We start from the raw sequence: 13,569 nt of genomic DNA, 5'->3' as shown, positions 1-13,569 counted from the left end.
TTTTGTCTCTCTCTGGAATATTGATTTTTGAACGTCAAGCAGTCAGACCTGATTCAGTAACATCAGGACTCTAGGTTTTGCATTCCATTGACATGGAATTGACCATGCCCTGATCTGGAAAGAAAATGTGGCTTCTCCCTTAGCAGTTCATCTACTTCAAACACGCCCTGCGGCCACCTGCCCACCAGCACCGAGACAGACTGATCCCATCGGTCCGTGGGCCCGGACACAGCCGAAGATTCTTCTCCAGATAGTATTCCAAGCAGCCGCCGCTTCCAACAGATCAGCGCTGGCCCCAGAAATGGAACCTCTCTGGGGGTTCTGTTCAAGCATGACCACTGCAAACACAGTAAGGGAAGAGAGATGGGAGAGAAGGCTTTCCCAGAGAACGGGGAGGGCTGGGAACTTGGGGTGTTACCAAGAGAAAGAAGAAGTGCCTGGTGAACAGTTCTGCCTGGCGGGCATCCAGCTTCCCTCCTCACGTGGGGACAGGATGGATGGCAGATCTCAGGGGCCCATCAGGGAAACTGTCTTTGAACCAACTGGCGTCTGAAATGAGGAGCACAGGAGGGGACCTGAGGCACAGCGGTGAGACGGTGCTGGGAGAGGCTGCTTGCTTTGTAAATGGGGCCTGAGGGTCTCGGGAGAATTGCACAACAAGCTGGAAAGCCAGCTCACCTTGGCTGCTGGGAGGAGAAGAAGTCTCCCAGGGCTGAGTGTGCCCAGGCGTGATAGAGCCAGCCCTCCTGGCCCGCAGGCAGGGCGGGTGTCGCTCAGAGATAAACCAACCCCTGGCAGTGGGTGATGATCCCTGTGAAGCATTGCTCAGGAGAGCAGGATTACCTTGGAGCAGGTAATCCTGGATGCTGGCCGCACACCAGTGCTAGGAGTGGGTGCTTTCCAGAAGTGCTGTGAGCCCCGCTCCTCCTGGGTGGTGTGGCCCGCTTGCCCCTGACATCAGGAAGAGCTCAGGTGCCAGCTGCCCCCCACACGACTCAGGGACAGGGCAGCATGAGCCGGGCAAGACACGTGGGCAAGCTCCAGAAACGCCTGGAAGATGTCAAGAGCCAGTGGGTCCGGCAAGCCAGGGCTGACTTCAGTGACAATGAGAGTGCCCGGCTGGCCACAGATGCCCTCTTGGATGGGGGTCCTGAGGCCTACTGGCGGGTGCTCAGCCAGGAAGGCGAGGTGGACTTCTTGTCCTCGGTGGAGGCCCAGTACATCCAGGCCCAGGCCAAGGAGCCCCCCTCTGCCCTGGAGCCCCCAGGAGGGGCCGAGGCAGCTTCCAAGGGACTCGACTCCTGCTCCCTGCCATCAAGTACCTACTTCCCTGTGGCCTCGGAGGGCAGCGAGCCGGCCTTGCTGCATGCCTGGGCCTCAGCCGAGAAGCCCTACCTGAAGGAAAAGTCCAGCGTCACCGTGTACTTCCAGACGGACAAGCACAACAACATCAGGGACCTCATCCGCCGCTGCATCACCCGGACCAGCCAGGTAGCGATGGCGGAGTCTGCGTCTCCTTGGCCACGGGGTGGGGGGACTGGTGGAGGAAAGGAGAGAGGTGTGTGTCCTGCTCTAAGGGATGGGGTCCAGGTGATTGGAGCTTAGGATGGAACCAGGGATGCTACTCTCTGCCTTGCCCTAGATCACTGACTTCCTGATCCCATTTGTCACAATCTGGGTCCCGGCCACCAACACCCATCTGACCCTCCTCTTCCATCTTGATCCCGACCACCTAGTCTCCAAGCTGCTGTAGACACTTTTTCTATACTTCAAATTTAACTTGGTCCCTTCGCTGCTTAGAGCCTTCAGTGGCTCCCAGTTGCCCCCAGTGGGACCAGCAGACTCCGTAGCATGGCTCACGACCTCTCCAGCTCCTCTTCCACCTCCTGCCACTCAATCCTGAGTGACCTGCAGATTCTCAAACACATCAGGTTCTGTCTTGAGGCCTCTGCACATGCTGTTCCTTCTGTCTGGAGTCCCCTCACCTTCCCTGCTTTTCCCTTAACACCTACTCCTTCTCAGGACCCAGCACTGAAGTCCCGTTCTCAGGAAGCCTTTCCTGAGTTCCCCAGGCTAGGCGAGGTGCCTCACTTCTGTGTTTCTGAATGAAGGGGCCACTCCACTGGGACACAAACTCATCCCGTTTCCTCTCAGGCTCAGCTTAGACCTGTCTGCCCACAAATTCAGTGCAGCGCTTGAATCCAACCTGCGGTCAGGCAGAGGACAGAGGAGGCAGCAGAGAAGGTTTCTCCCTCCCCAGAGTGTTTACATTGTAATAAGTGGCTTTAGAAGAAGAAAAATCCTTCAAGGCCAGAGCTTAGCTGGCAGAATTTCAGGCACCGGTCTGGCATTTGGTCGGGAGTTCTCCCAATGCTCCTGGAACTGCGGGCCCATAGGGGCTGCCTGCTCCCCCGGGGAATGGGGGAGGGACTCCAGATCATTCTACCCAGGTGCACAAAATGACCATTCAGCACAGGGGTATGGGTGCCCCTCCACCCTCCTGAAGCTGCAGGGGCAGGGGTGAGAGTGGACTCCAAGGAAAGGACTTTGTCATCTGTAAAGAGTCTCTCTCATCACTAAAATGATTTATTTTGTTACATTTAAAAGAGTTCAAAAAAGAACAAACTGATATTTAAGCTCATTTTCTGCTGAGATCCCACTCTCATGACAGAATCCCCTCCCATGTCTAATAGTGTGTGTAATCTCATGGCTCCAGAAGAAGCCACCAGGAGTGGGGAAGCTGTGCTCAAACGGGGAGGGAGGGAGGGAGTGGAGCTCTGGAGAATAAAATAGAAGGTGACAAGGGGTGGAGTATTGGCTTTTCGCGCTGCTGGGCTACTTCAGAGCAGCATTTCATGCTTCCCTGGTGAGGCAGCATCAGGAACTGACAGGTGGGCTCAGGCAGGCAGCCAGGAGCGCCCGCACTGCCTGGGGTGGGCTGCACAACGCAGGGCAAGTCCCTTGACCTCCCCAGGCCCCAGATCCCACACTGGACTAAGGGGCCCCTTCCAGCTCCCAGGGCTTGTTCCTAAGTGTGCTACCTCTGGTCTCTGTGCTGAAGTTCAGTGCTCTCCTGAGGGGTGGGACCAATGGTGTTGGCGAAATTCTCAACCGCAGCTGCAGCTCAAAGGGTGAGTGAGACTCTCTGGAAAGAAGCCAGGTTGGGGCTTGTGCAACATCATCCCCTGGCTGAGTGCTTCCCCTTCCCCCTACCCCACCTAGAGAGGCTTCCCTCTCTTCACCTCTGCGGCCTTGAGGCCCGCTGCTGTCCCTTGCTGTATCAACACAGTATGTTACAAATTTAGGACAACACTTAAAAATCAGAAGATTTCACCTGAAAGTAAGAATTTCCAGCTCCTCTTGGCAAGTCGGAAGACCTGGCTCTGTTGGCGCTGAGTTGAGGTCACCTCTTTGGGTGGGTCACCTTTGCGGCAGTCCCCACCACTCCCTGTTGTCCCAGGCCGTGATGGACTTCACCCATTTTGTTACCTGTCAGACTCCTGCAGGCAGTTTGCAATACCACTCCCATACACAACACACACACACACACACACAACACCACACACACACACACACACACACACACACACACACACACACAGAGGGCTCAGGAGTGACCGGTGACCTGTTCCCACAGAGACGCCAGCGGGGGCTGGATCCCCAGCCACAGGCTGTAGATGGAAGTAGGCTGTGTCCACACAGAGGGAGGACAGGGGGTTTGTCTTCTCCCTCTCCTGTGGCTTCGGCCCCCTCGAGAAGAGAAGAGAGGGGAACGAACGGAGCCAGCCTGCTGGGTGTTCCCCGGAGCAGCTTCTGTTCCCTAGGGAGCAGGAGTTCTCCCTCTTTCCCTTCACGCTCTCATTCCTCTACTCCACAAAGCCGAATTCACTGGTCAGGCCCTGAACCCAGGACGGCAGAGCAGAACAAGAGGCCTCCCTCCCTCCAGCCAGCTGCCCTTAGGGGAGAGGTGGGAAGAGAGGGGACACCGGTGGATGGCAGTGCTGGGCTTGAGCAACGCTTTGTGCCGGGGCGCAGAGGGGAGGGTGACTAAGGCCGGCTTCACAGAAGAGGTGGCCTCTGAGTTGAGTCTCAAAGGCTGAGTAAGAGTTTGCTGGGCAGAGAGGGGACGTAAAGGATTTCCAGGTCTAGGGTGTGTCAAATGCAGACGTCAAGAGGAGTGAGAGGTCTGGATGACCTAGAGGTAGGGAGACGTGGAAAGGACTGTCAGGAAGGAAGAGGTTTTTACTCACAGTTTCCTAGAAGCAGGAGGCACCACACACCATGCAGGGCCACACCGGGAGCACCAGGGTCCATCAGGAGGCAGAAGGAGCCAGGGGAACACACAGGCACAAGCCTTTATTGTGGTTTTGCAGGAAAGGCAAGGCAGGGCCAGGTGAACAGTTTAGGATTGGCTAGTTTGAATAATTCTAGCAGGCTCTGGGCCACATATGGTCCCTGGTTGTCCCATAGCTGGCACTGGGGTGATTTAGGACGGGCAGGGAAATACTGTCTGGATGCTGGGGGGTCAGGTAAAGGAGGCTTGGGACACGGCTCTGGATTGCTTGGTCAGCATATCACAGGCTGCACCTAGTCGAGGTGCTTGTTATCTCTAGTAATCAGTTGGCGCTGGGATGTCAAAGTGTCATAAAATACAGAAAACAAAAAACATGAATTATCCATCCTCCAAGCGTGGTCCAGGATCCCTGAGAGTTCCAAAACCCTTCCAATGGGTCTGGGAGGTCCTGCCCTTTCTAACCACTTATCTGTGTGAGGCCGGACTATCTTTATATATCTCCTTCCCAACAACACATCACAACAGATTGCTACAGAAGCCGATGTGAGAACCAGCTGTCTCCTGGTAAGCCAGGCACCACAGAGAGTTGCAAAACTGTAAAATAATGCCATTCTGCTCGCTCCATTTTGCGGTTGTTTTGGAAAGTATAGTTATTTTTGCTTTAAAATTGTTATTTATGTTAACATGTAATGGGCTTAATATTGTTTTAAGTAAGGAATATTAGTTATTTTAAAATAACTAATAAACATTAAGAATTTTCTCAGTTTGTTTCTAATTTGACAAGTCTCAGTAGTTACAATCCACATAAACCAAAGCTCTTTGGAATCCTCAGTAATTTTTAAGAGTGTAAAGGGGTCCCAAGACCGAAAAGTTGGAGAACTTGAGCAGGCAAGCCCCCTGTCCCTGCTCGATCCCCTCTCCCTCTCCCTTTCACTGCAGAGAGAAAACTCTATTCGGTTCTCTGGGGAGGTGGGGGGAGAGTGGGGGGAGCATGCAGAGGACCAAGGGGGCAGCTGTGAGAAGGTCCCAAAGAAGCTCCCCCCACCCTTAGGTGTCAAGGACCACCTTTTCAGGCCGAGCCCCTGCCCTGGGAGCGGCTGAACAAGGGACAAGGGTGGAGGGACGGGACACAGCAAGAAATCTGAGCAGGAACTGCACAATCCTGCCCCCACCCCTACTGCGCCCCCAGGGAGTTGATGAGCAGGTCTGCCCCATGCCTGGCAACTGGGATTGCAGGGCCTCGAACACCACCAGGGTCCCCAGGGCGAGGTCTCCGGTTGTTCCCCCGACAAGGGCCACCGAGGGACCTCGGGCAGACCTGGGAGAGACGGGTCCAGCCTGCCAGGCCCGTGGGGTCTCCGGGCAACGGAGTGCCTATACCCAGCCCAGGTCCCATCTAGGTCCCGCCAGAGTGGGGTGGGACGGCCCCCAAGGGCCAGCAGAGGTGCTCCCTGCCCCCCCGGCATCCTCCTGGGATCTGTGATTGGCCTGTCTCCCTTCCCACGGGAGTTCCCTAGAGTAGGTCCCTCTCCCCCTCTGGGAGCCGGGGCTCAGCGCTGGCATATTGTCACTGCTCCAGACTGGCAGTGAGGGAGGGGAGCACCGGCACACCCAGAGGCGACACAAGCAGGTGGGAGCGTGTGGTTGCAGGGGGATGGTCCTCTCACTGCGGCCTTTTTAAGGGCTGTTGGCTCCCCCGCACTGTGGTCAGCAGATAGGTGATGGGGGGGGGTCCACCTGGGCCCCCTTCCCTTCTTCTGTCCACACTCTCTTTGAGTTCTTCTCTGGGGTCCCCCAACCCTCCCAGGGCTTGGCTCTCCCTCCTTGGCCCATCCTAACCCACAAGCGGAGGAGGGACAGGCTGTATCTGATGTAAACAGAGATCAGAGTCCTTCTCTTAGGCCTGCAGCAGACTGGCTGGGAGCATGGCTCTGGGTTGGGGTCTGGGGCATCCCCTCGCATTCCAGCTTCTGGAAAGTTACTTAACATCTCTGCACTCCTGGCTCTTCACCCGGGAAGCCAGGGTAACGGTGTTGTGAAGGTTACAGGGGACGAACATACGGCTGAGAGTAGGTGCTCGAGAAAGAGTTGCTGCTGTTATTACTCATCCAGCAAAAGCCAGCTCAAAAAGGGGGCATCAGCACACAGGAGAGAAAGAGGGAAGAGGAGCAATCGAAGCACAGAGTGGGCCACGGGGTGCTAAGTGCCCCCAACACCTGGCCCCAGCATGCTTGGTGGTCCCACCAGGACCCAAATCCTCTTTCCCCTCCTGCCCCCTGCCCTTCCCAAAGCAGCAGGATTTCCAGCCCATGAGGAACTCACGTCTGCCAGGCAGGTAGTGAGGGATTCTCAGCCAGGATTTGAGGTCCCCGCAGGATGACCCCTGTCTGTGGGTATCACCCTAGCGGACCAGCAGCCCCCTGGCTGGGCCCCGCCATCTCACTGAAACTCCAGATTCCCAGAGCCCACCGGCCAGGCAGCACTCCCAGGCCAACTTCCTTCCTTAGCACGGGAAGTATCTCCTTCCTGTTCTCAGCCAACCCCACACCTCTGGGGTGGGCCATCTGATTGGCCCTAACAGGAACCCTACTCTGTTTCTTTCTTATGCCCATAGTGGTGTGGGCACTGATTTTAACCCTCTCCCATAACCTGAATTAAAACAACATGGTGTTGTTATTCTCTCATGGTGTTATTCTAACATTATCCACACTTGCTCAAGAATAATGCATATAAAAATCACAATCATATTTTAACTACGCACTTTACTTTTGCATATGCTTCCATTTATATTACCTGGGCTTACGGTTAGACCCAACTTACATGACAGCTAATGCTCTTCTATCGTGCAATGTTTTATAGGTAAAGAAACTGAGGCCCAGAGATGGTAAGTGAGTTGTCCGAAGGCACTCAGCTAGCCTCCACTAGCACCACAGCTGGAGCTAAAGTTCCCTATCTCCCAGTAGATCGTTCTTCCCCTGGATTATGTGCTACTGCTCTGTATTGGTTTCCTAGGGCTGCCGGAACAAATTATCACACATTTCGTGGCTCAAAACAACAGATAAGGGCTTCCCTCATGGCACAGTGGTTAAGAATCCGCCTGCCAATGCAGGGGACACGGGTTCAAGCCCTGGTCCGGGAAGATCCCACATGTCGTGGAGCAACGAAGCCCGTGCGCCACAACTACTGAGCCTGTGCTCTAGAGCCCACGAGCCACAACTACTGAGCCCACGTGCCACCACTACCGAAGCCTGCGTGCCTAGAGCCCGTGCTCCGCAACAAGAGAATCCACCGCAATAAGCATGCGCACCGCAATGAAGAGTAGCCCCCGCTCACCACAACTAGAGAAAGCCCGCACACAGCAACGAAGACCCAACCAACGCAGCCAAAAATAAAATGAAATAAATTTATCAAAAAAAAACCCCCAAAAAACCTTAAAAAAAAAACCAAAACAAAACACAGATAAGTATTCTTTCACAGTTCTGGAGGCCAGAAGTCCAAAATCAAGGTGTCAGCTGGGCCATACTCCCTCGAAAAACTCTAGGGGAGGATCCTTCCCTCCTCTCCCAGCTGCTGGTGGCTCAGGCGAGTCTTGGCTTGTGGCTACAGAAGTCCAGTCTCTGCCTCCGTCCTTACATGGCCTTATCCTCTTCTCCCTGTCTCTCCTCTGAGTGTCTTTTATAAGAACACTTGTCATTAGATCTAGGGTTCACCAGAAAGCCCAGGATGATCTCATCTTGAGAATCTTAATTACATCTGCAAAGACCTTTTTTCCAAATGAGGTCACATCCACGGTTCTGGTGGTTAGGATGCGGACACACCTTTTGGGACCTGATTGATCAACACACTACACCCTGTGAGGTAGGATGCCCACGTAGGGGATGGAAGAAGTTATTGGCCTTGAATCGATCCATCTGGGAGGCAATCCCAAAAGGAGGCAAACAAGATAAACCTAGATATCATGAGCCTGTCCTTCCAAGCATCGCTTAAATCAGGACACTGGGTTTTTTGCAGACCTCTCCCCTTCTCTGTCAATCGGTCACCTGCCTACCAGCCCTGTCTCTGACAACAAAGACTCACTGGAACACAACTGGGAGGATTTACTGACCTCCTGGGGAGAGAGAATTGTCTCTTTTGCCAATACGTTGGATGAGGAGGCATTTATCTTTCAGGAGAGAGGACCTTATTGGTGCCATAAGCTTAAATGTGCACATACACTTAATTGTGTGTTAACGGGGCCATGGTTCTAAAGGATCATGGGCCTCACTATTAGAACATCTCTAGTGACCTCTAGCCCAGGGTGAGCAATTTCTTCGCAGTTCCCTCCCCTGTCCAGACACCCACATCAACTGAGCAGAAAGTCAGCGCCGAGTGGGTACCAGCCATCTCCTTCACCTGTCTCCATGACACTATTCTTGCCCTTGCTACTTCCCAGATGTTGATGGTCAAAAAAATTTATTGTAATTAGTAGAAAAGTGGTTGAACATTATTATTACAGGTAATGTTGAAGAAAAGATCGCCATAGTCCCCCATCCAAATATGACTGTTAGTTTTGGCTTTGCACTCATCTATCTGTACACCACCTTCCCTTGCTGGCAATCATAATGGACATGCTATCATTTTGTGCTGTGGTTTTGGTTTTTTTTTCCACTTAATTCATTAATTGTTAATGCACATTTGGTGAGCATATATTAAACAGCAAGTTTTACTTTAACATTTCACCATGCTTTATAGTTTTTTTTTTAAATAAATTTATTTATTTTTGGCTGCATTGGGTCTTCATTGCTGCGCATGGGCTTTCTCTAGTTGTGGCGAGTGGGGGTTACTCTTCATTGCGGTGTGCAGGCTTCTCATTGCAGTGGCTTCTCTTGTTGCGGAGCACGGGCTCTAGGTGTGCGGGCTTCAGTAGTTGTGGCGCACGGGCTTCAGCAGTTGTGCCACGTGGGCTCAGTAGTTATGGTGCCCGGGCTTAGTTGCTCCGCGGCATGTGGGATCTTCCTGGACCAGGGCTCGAACCCATGTCCCCTGCATTGGCAGGTGGATTCTTAACCACTGCACTACCAGGGAAGTCCTATAGTTTCTATGTAACCATTATAATGATCATTTTTACTGGCTGCCTAATAATCCACTTCTCAACACACCACAATTTAGGTACTAGGAAGGACTTTTGATTGAGTGACAAAAAGTTCTAGTTCTGTTCCATTCCACTGTGTGGGAGCCTTTCCCACAGCACCAAGCATTCTTGGACATCAGCTGGGTGTCCTACAACTCAATTCACGCCAATCGCAAGCCGAGATTGTCACCTGTGCTTCTGACCAACTAGCTACGGATTCGAGATTCCAACAACCCCCTCCTTGGGTTTGATCAATTTGCTAGAGTGGCTGAGAGCAGTCAGAAACGTTTTCCTTAATAGAGTACCGGTATATTATAAAAGGATAGAACTCAGGAACAGCCGGATGGAAGAGATGCATAGTGCATCTCTCTGAGTGCACCAATCTCCCTAAACCCTCACGTGTCCAACAACGAGATGCTTTCTGAACCCTCTCCTTTTGGGTGTTTATGGGGCTTCATTACATTGGCGTGATTGATCAAATCATTGGCCATTGGTGACTGATTAACCTCCAGCTCCTCCCTTCTCCACCAGAGGCTGTGGGGTTAGACTAAGAGTTCCAACCCTCTGATCACAAGGTGGGTTCTCCTGGCAAAGAGCTCCTGCATCCTTAAGTGCCAATGCCCTTAGGCCTGAAAGTCGCCTCATTAACATAACAAAAGACCCCTTTATTGCTCTCAGCTCTCATCACCTTGGAAATTCCAAGGGTATTAGGAGCTCTGTGTCAGAAACTGATATGAAGACCAAATATACATTTCTTATTATAAGTCACAACATCACAGAAAGTAACCCCAAAAAGCTTAAGAAGAGGACCATGCATTGACATCCTCAGTGGACAAGTCAAGCATAGGATTGGCTTCGGGGGTAACTGCAACCAGATGTTGAAAGGACGCTGCTGGGCATCTGTCTCCACCTCTTAGCCCTGGTTTCTCCAGATCCGGCTTTGCTTTCAGGCAGGCTGTCCCCACATGGGGCAAGATGGCTGCCAGCAGCTGTAGTTTATAATCCACTAGCTAAGCAATCCCAGTAGAAGGAATGCCTCCTTTCCCCAGGAGTCCCAGCAATAGTCCTGGGCTGACTCCCATGAGGAAAACATGTCATGTGACCACCTTTGGGCCAATCCCTGTGGCCAGTGGCCTGGCTTCAGTGTGCCTCCCCCGCACCCAATCCAGGGCACGGCAGTAACTCCACCCAAAGCACATGGATGGTGGAGCAGAGGTAATTCCTTAAAGTGAGCTTGGGGGAGTTCCCTGGCGGTTCAGTGGTTAGGACTGGGCACTTCCACTGCAGGGGGCCCGGGGTCCATCCCTGGCTGGGGAGCTATGATCCCACAAGTCGCACGGTGTGGCCAAAAATAAAATAAAGTGAGCCTGGGGTGCTGTTGGCAGGAGGAGGAGGAACGGGTGCCTGGCAGGCAGGAACACATACGTCCCTCCCCGTTGTTGGGTATCTAGGGCCCCCCACCCCCCAAGTTTCTGCTACGACGGAGGATGCAGTACCTGCTGGCTGAGCCGGACTCCCTTCCCCATCCCACTGGGGCAGCTCAGTCTAGTCTAGCTTATATCCCCTGGGGTCTCCACAGGGATTTTGTTTGAGGCGAGGATTCCACGGCTTAAAAACATTTGAAAGCCAGTGGCCCTAGAGTGCCTTAAAGCTCCAAATGGCTGAGAGCCTGTGACTTTAAATCTGTCCCTCTCCTGTGACCCTGCCAGGCCACCTTCCCTTGGCCTCATCTCCCCCCTCTGCCTCCTCTTTTTGCTTATCTCCCCTTTCTCCTCCGCACTCTCCACTCCAGCAGTGGGTGGAGAGGCCAGAGGATCTGGGGTGGGGCTGGAGAGGTGGCCTCAGGACAGAGGCAGGGCCGCACTGCAGCTCTGCACCCCTCCTTGAGTCCTGCCCTGTCAGACCCTCCCCCCTCCAGCGCAGCAGCAAAGGGAACAGCTCTCCCAGGCCGGCTGGGACTGAGGGAGTTTGGCTGAAAGAAGTCAGCACCTGGCCCTGACTCTCTGGTGTCCGACCCCTCTGCCCTGGCCCAGGTCCTGGCCATCCTGATGGATGTGTTCACGGACGTGGAGATCTTCTGTGACATCCTAGAGGCGGCCAACAAGCGCGGGGTGTTCGTCTGTGTGCTCCTGGACCAGGGAGGCGTGAAGCTCTTCCAGGAGATGTGTGACAAAGCCCAGGTCTCTGACAGTCACCTCAAGGTAGGGTCCCGTAACAGTGTAAAAGGTATTTTGTGTTAGGATAGAATAGGCTACGCTGTGGTAACGCATGCCCCCATCTCAATGGCTTAACGTAATACACGTTTCTTTCTTGCTCAAAGTCCAGTTCAGACGGCCCTCCCTCATCTTGTAGCTGCACCATAAGGAATACACGGCCCCCGAGACATAGTGACAGGGAGGGAGAGGGAGGGAGGATTCCGAGGGATGTCTTTAGGACCCGGCCTGGAAGAGATTTCCATCATTCCCGCTCATAGCCCTTTGAGCTCACACAGATCCACTGGGGGCTGGGAAGGATAAAGGGGCCCGACCTCTGCCTTTTCTCCCCTCAGCTGAGGAGACCCAGTGGCTGCAATTCCAGGGCAGGGAGACATCCAGGACCTTTGTGATGCATCTTTAGGACTCCATGGCTCCAACAGGATGCTGATTCTCTTGGACTTAACCAAACTCCTCACTTCCTTCTTCCGGCAAGGAGAAGGGAAACCCAGAGATGAGGGTTCATTTAGTCACGGCAAATTTGGGGCAGTTAATTCAAGCTCTAACGTGAAACCGCCCACAGCTTTCACAAACAGACCCAGCTGAACAGCTGACAGGTGGTTTCCTTGGTGACTGCCCCCCAGCCCAGGCAGGTCAGCCTCAGGAGACCCCAGCCTCCTCGCCTTCCTCCTTCCCTTCCCCTCCACACTGACCGGGATGCAGCTGAGTCCAGGCACCTCCGGTCGCCACAGGCCTCAGGTCCCCCGACTGCTGGGTCCGCTTGACGTAACGTGGATCACACGGCCTCAGCATGAGGCCATCGAAACAGGTCCAGAGAGTCAGTGCAGGCCTTGTCCTCGTGGCCCACACCCGCTGCACCAAGGGACAGGACGTGGCCCTGTTCCCACCACCCCCGGAGCTTGTGGAGAGGCTGGAAGGAGTGGCTAGAGGCGCTGGGTATCCCCTTCCCAGAGCCCGCCCAGCTACCAGTGGGCATTCTCGGCACCAGGAGCGTCCTGCCGGCCTCTGACATCCCCCTGCCTCACCTGCCCTTTCATTTCTTCAGCTTCCAGGGGTGCTGGCTTGAGGGCTAGAGCAGCGGGTGCCGCTGGGGAGGAAAGGGACAAACAGGGCCACAATTTGGGTTGTGGCCACACCTTTTCTTAGAGCAATCTAGGGTCCATTGAGGTCTCCACAAAGCACCCCGCCCCCCCCCCCCCCCCGATTGCACTGGGCCTTTCCTCTGACCAGCCTGGAGTCAGGGACTCATGTCACTAAAGCCACTTACAGGGCGAGGCTGGGCTTGCCAGACCTCTGTGGGCCATGGGAGCCTGGACGGAGGGCTCTGTGGACACCAGGCCCTCATCTTCCTTCTATTTTCTGCTTTGTTTGAATTCTACCATCTCCCCTTTCTTTTCTTTTCTTCTTCTTCGTTTTTCTCCCATTACTCAAATAATGTCAGAACATTGAAGAAAATTTAGAAAATTCAGCCAAGGAAAACATAACAATGGCCCACAATCTCACCAACTAGCAATAACCCGTTTACTCTTGGCGAGCATCCTTCCAGATGTTTTCTTAGGCAAGTGCGTATTTCTGGATACGCAATTAGCGAGGACACCTTGACTTCCCTTGCAACAGAACGTTTCTGTCCGGAGCGTGGCAGGAGAGGTGTACTGCGCCAAATCAGGCAGGAAGTTCGCCGGCCAAATCCAGGACAAGTTCATCATCTCGGACTGGAGATACGTCCTGTGCGGATCGTACAGGTGAGCACTGCGCTTCATCTTCTGTCGGGGCTTTGCGGAGGCCAAGGCCCACACGCCCACCAGCAACCCCCGGGGCAGCTGGGGACTCATCATATACACGAGGCTGGAGGCAGGACCAGCCTGGGCGAAAGGGGAAAATCTGGGCCTTTCCTGGGGGCACTTCGGGGTAGGGAGACACTTCCAAGTGCCTTGGTTTCCCTTTGCATGGCA

The 13,569-nt window shown here is 53.9% G+C and overlaps 1 protein-coding gene across 2 annotated transcripts in view; it reads left to right on the top strand.

Moving 5' to 3' along the window:
• Positions 1 to 1,011: 1,011 nt before the first annotated feature.
• Positions 1,012 to 13,569, top strand: part of FAM83A (family with sequence similarity 83 member A) — a gene marked incomplete at its 5' end in the record, with an annotated part of 34,406 nt that continues 21,848 nt past the window's right edge. The window contains 3 exons of one of the 2 annotated variants that reach the window (XM_082363097.1): positions 1,012 to 1,491; positions 11,438 to 11,605; positions 13,235 to 13,359. In XM_082363097.1, coding sequence (XP_082219223.1) covers positions 1,012 to 1,491; positions 11,438 to 11,605; positions 13,235 to 13,359 — 773 coding nt within the window. The remainder of the gene's footprint in view (positions 1,492 to 11,437; positions 11,606 to 13,234; positions 13,360 to 13,569) is intronic. The other variant, XM_082363098.1, reaches the window with a different exon arrangement.

This window comes from Balaenoptera borealis (assembly GCF_965194805.1).
Source record: "Balaenoptera borealis genome assembly, chromosome: 17".
NCBI lineage: Eukaryota > Metazoa > Chordata > Mammalia > Artiodactyla > Balaenopteridae > Balaenoptera > Balaenoptera borealis.
This window is presented reverse-complemented; position numbering and strand designations above follow the sequence as displayed.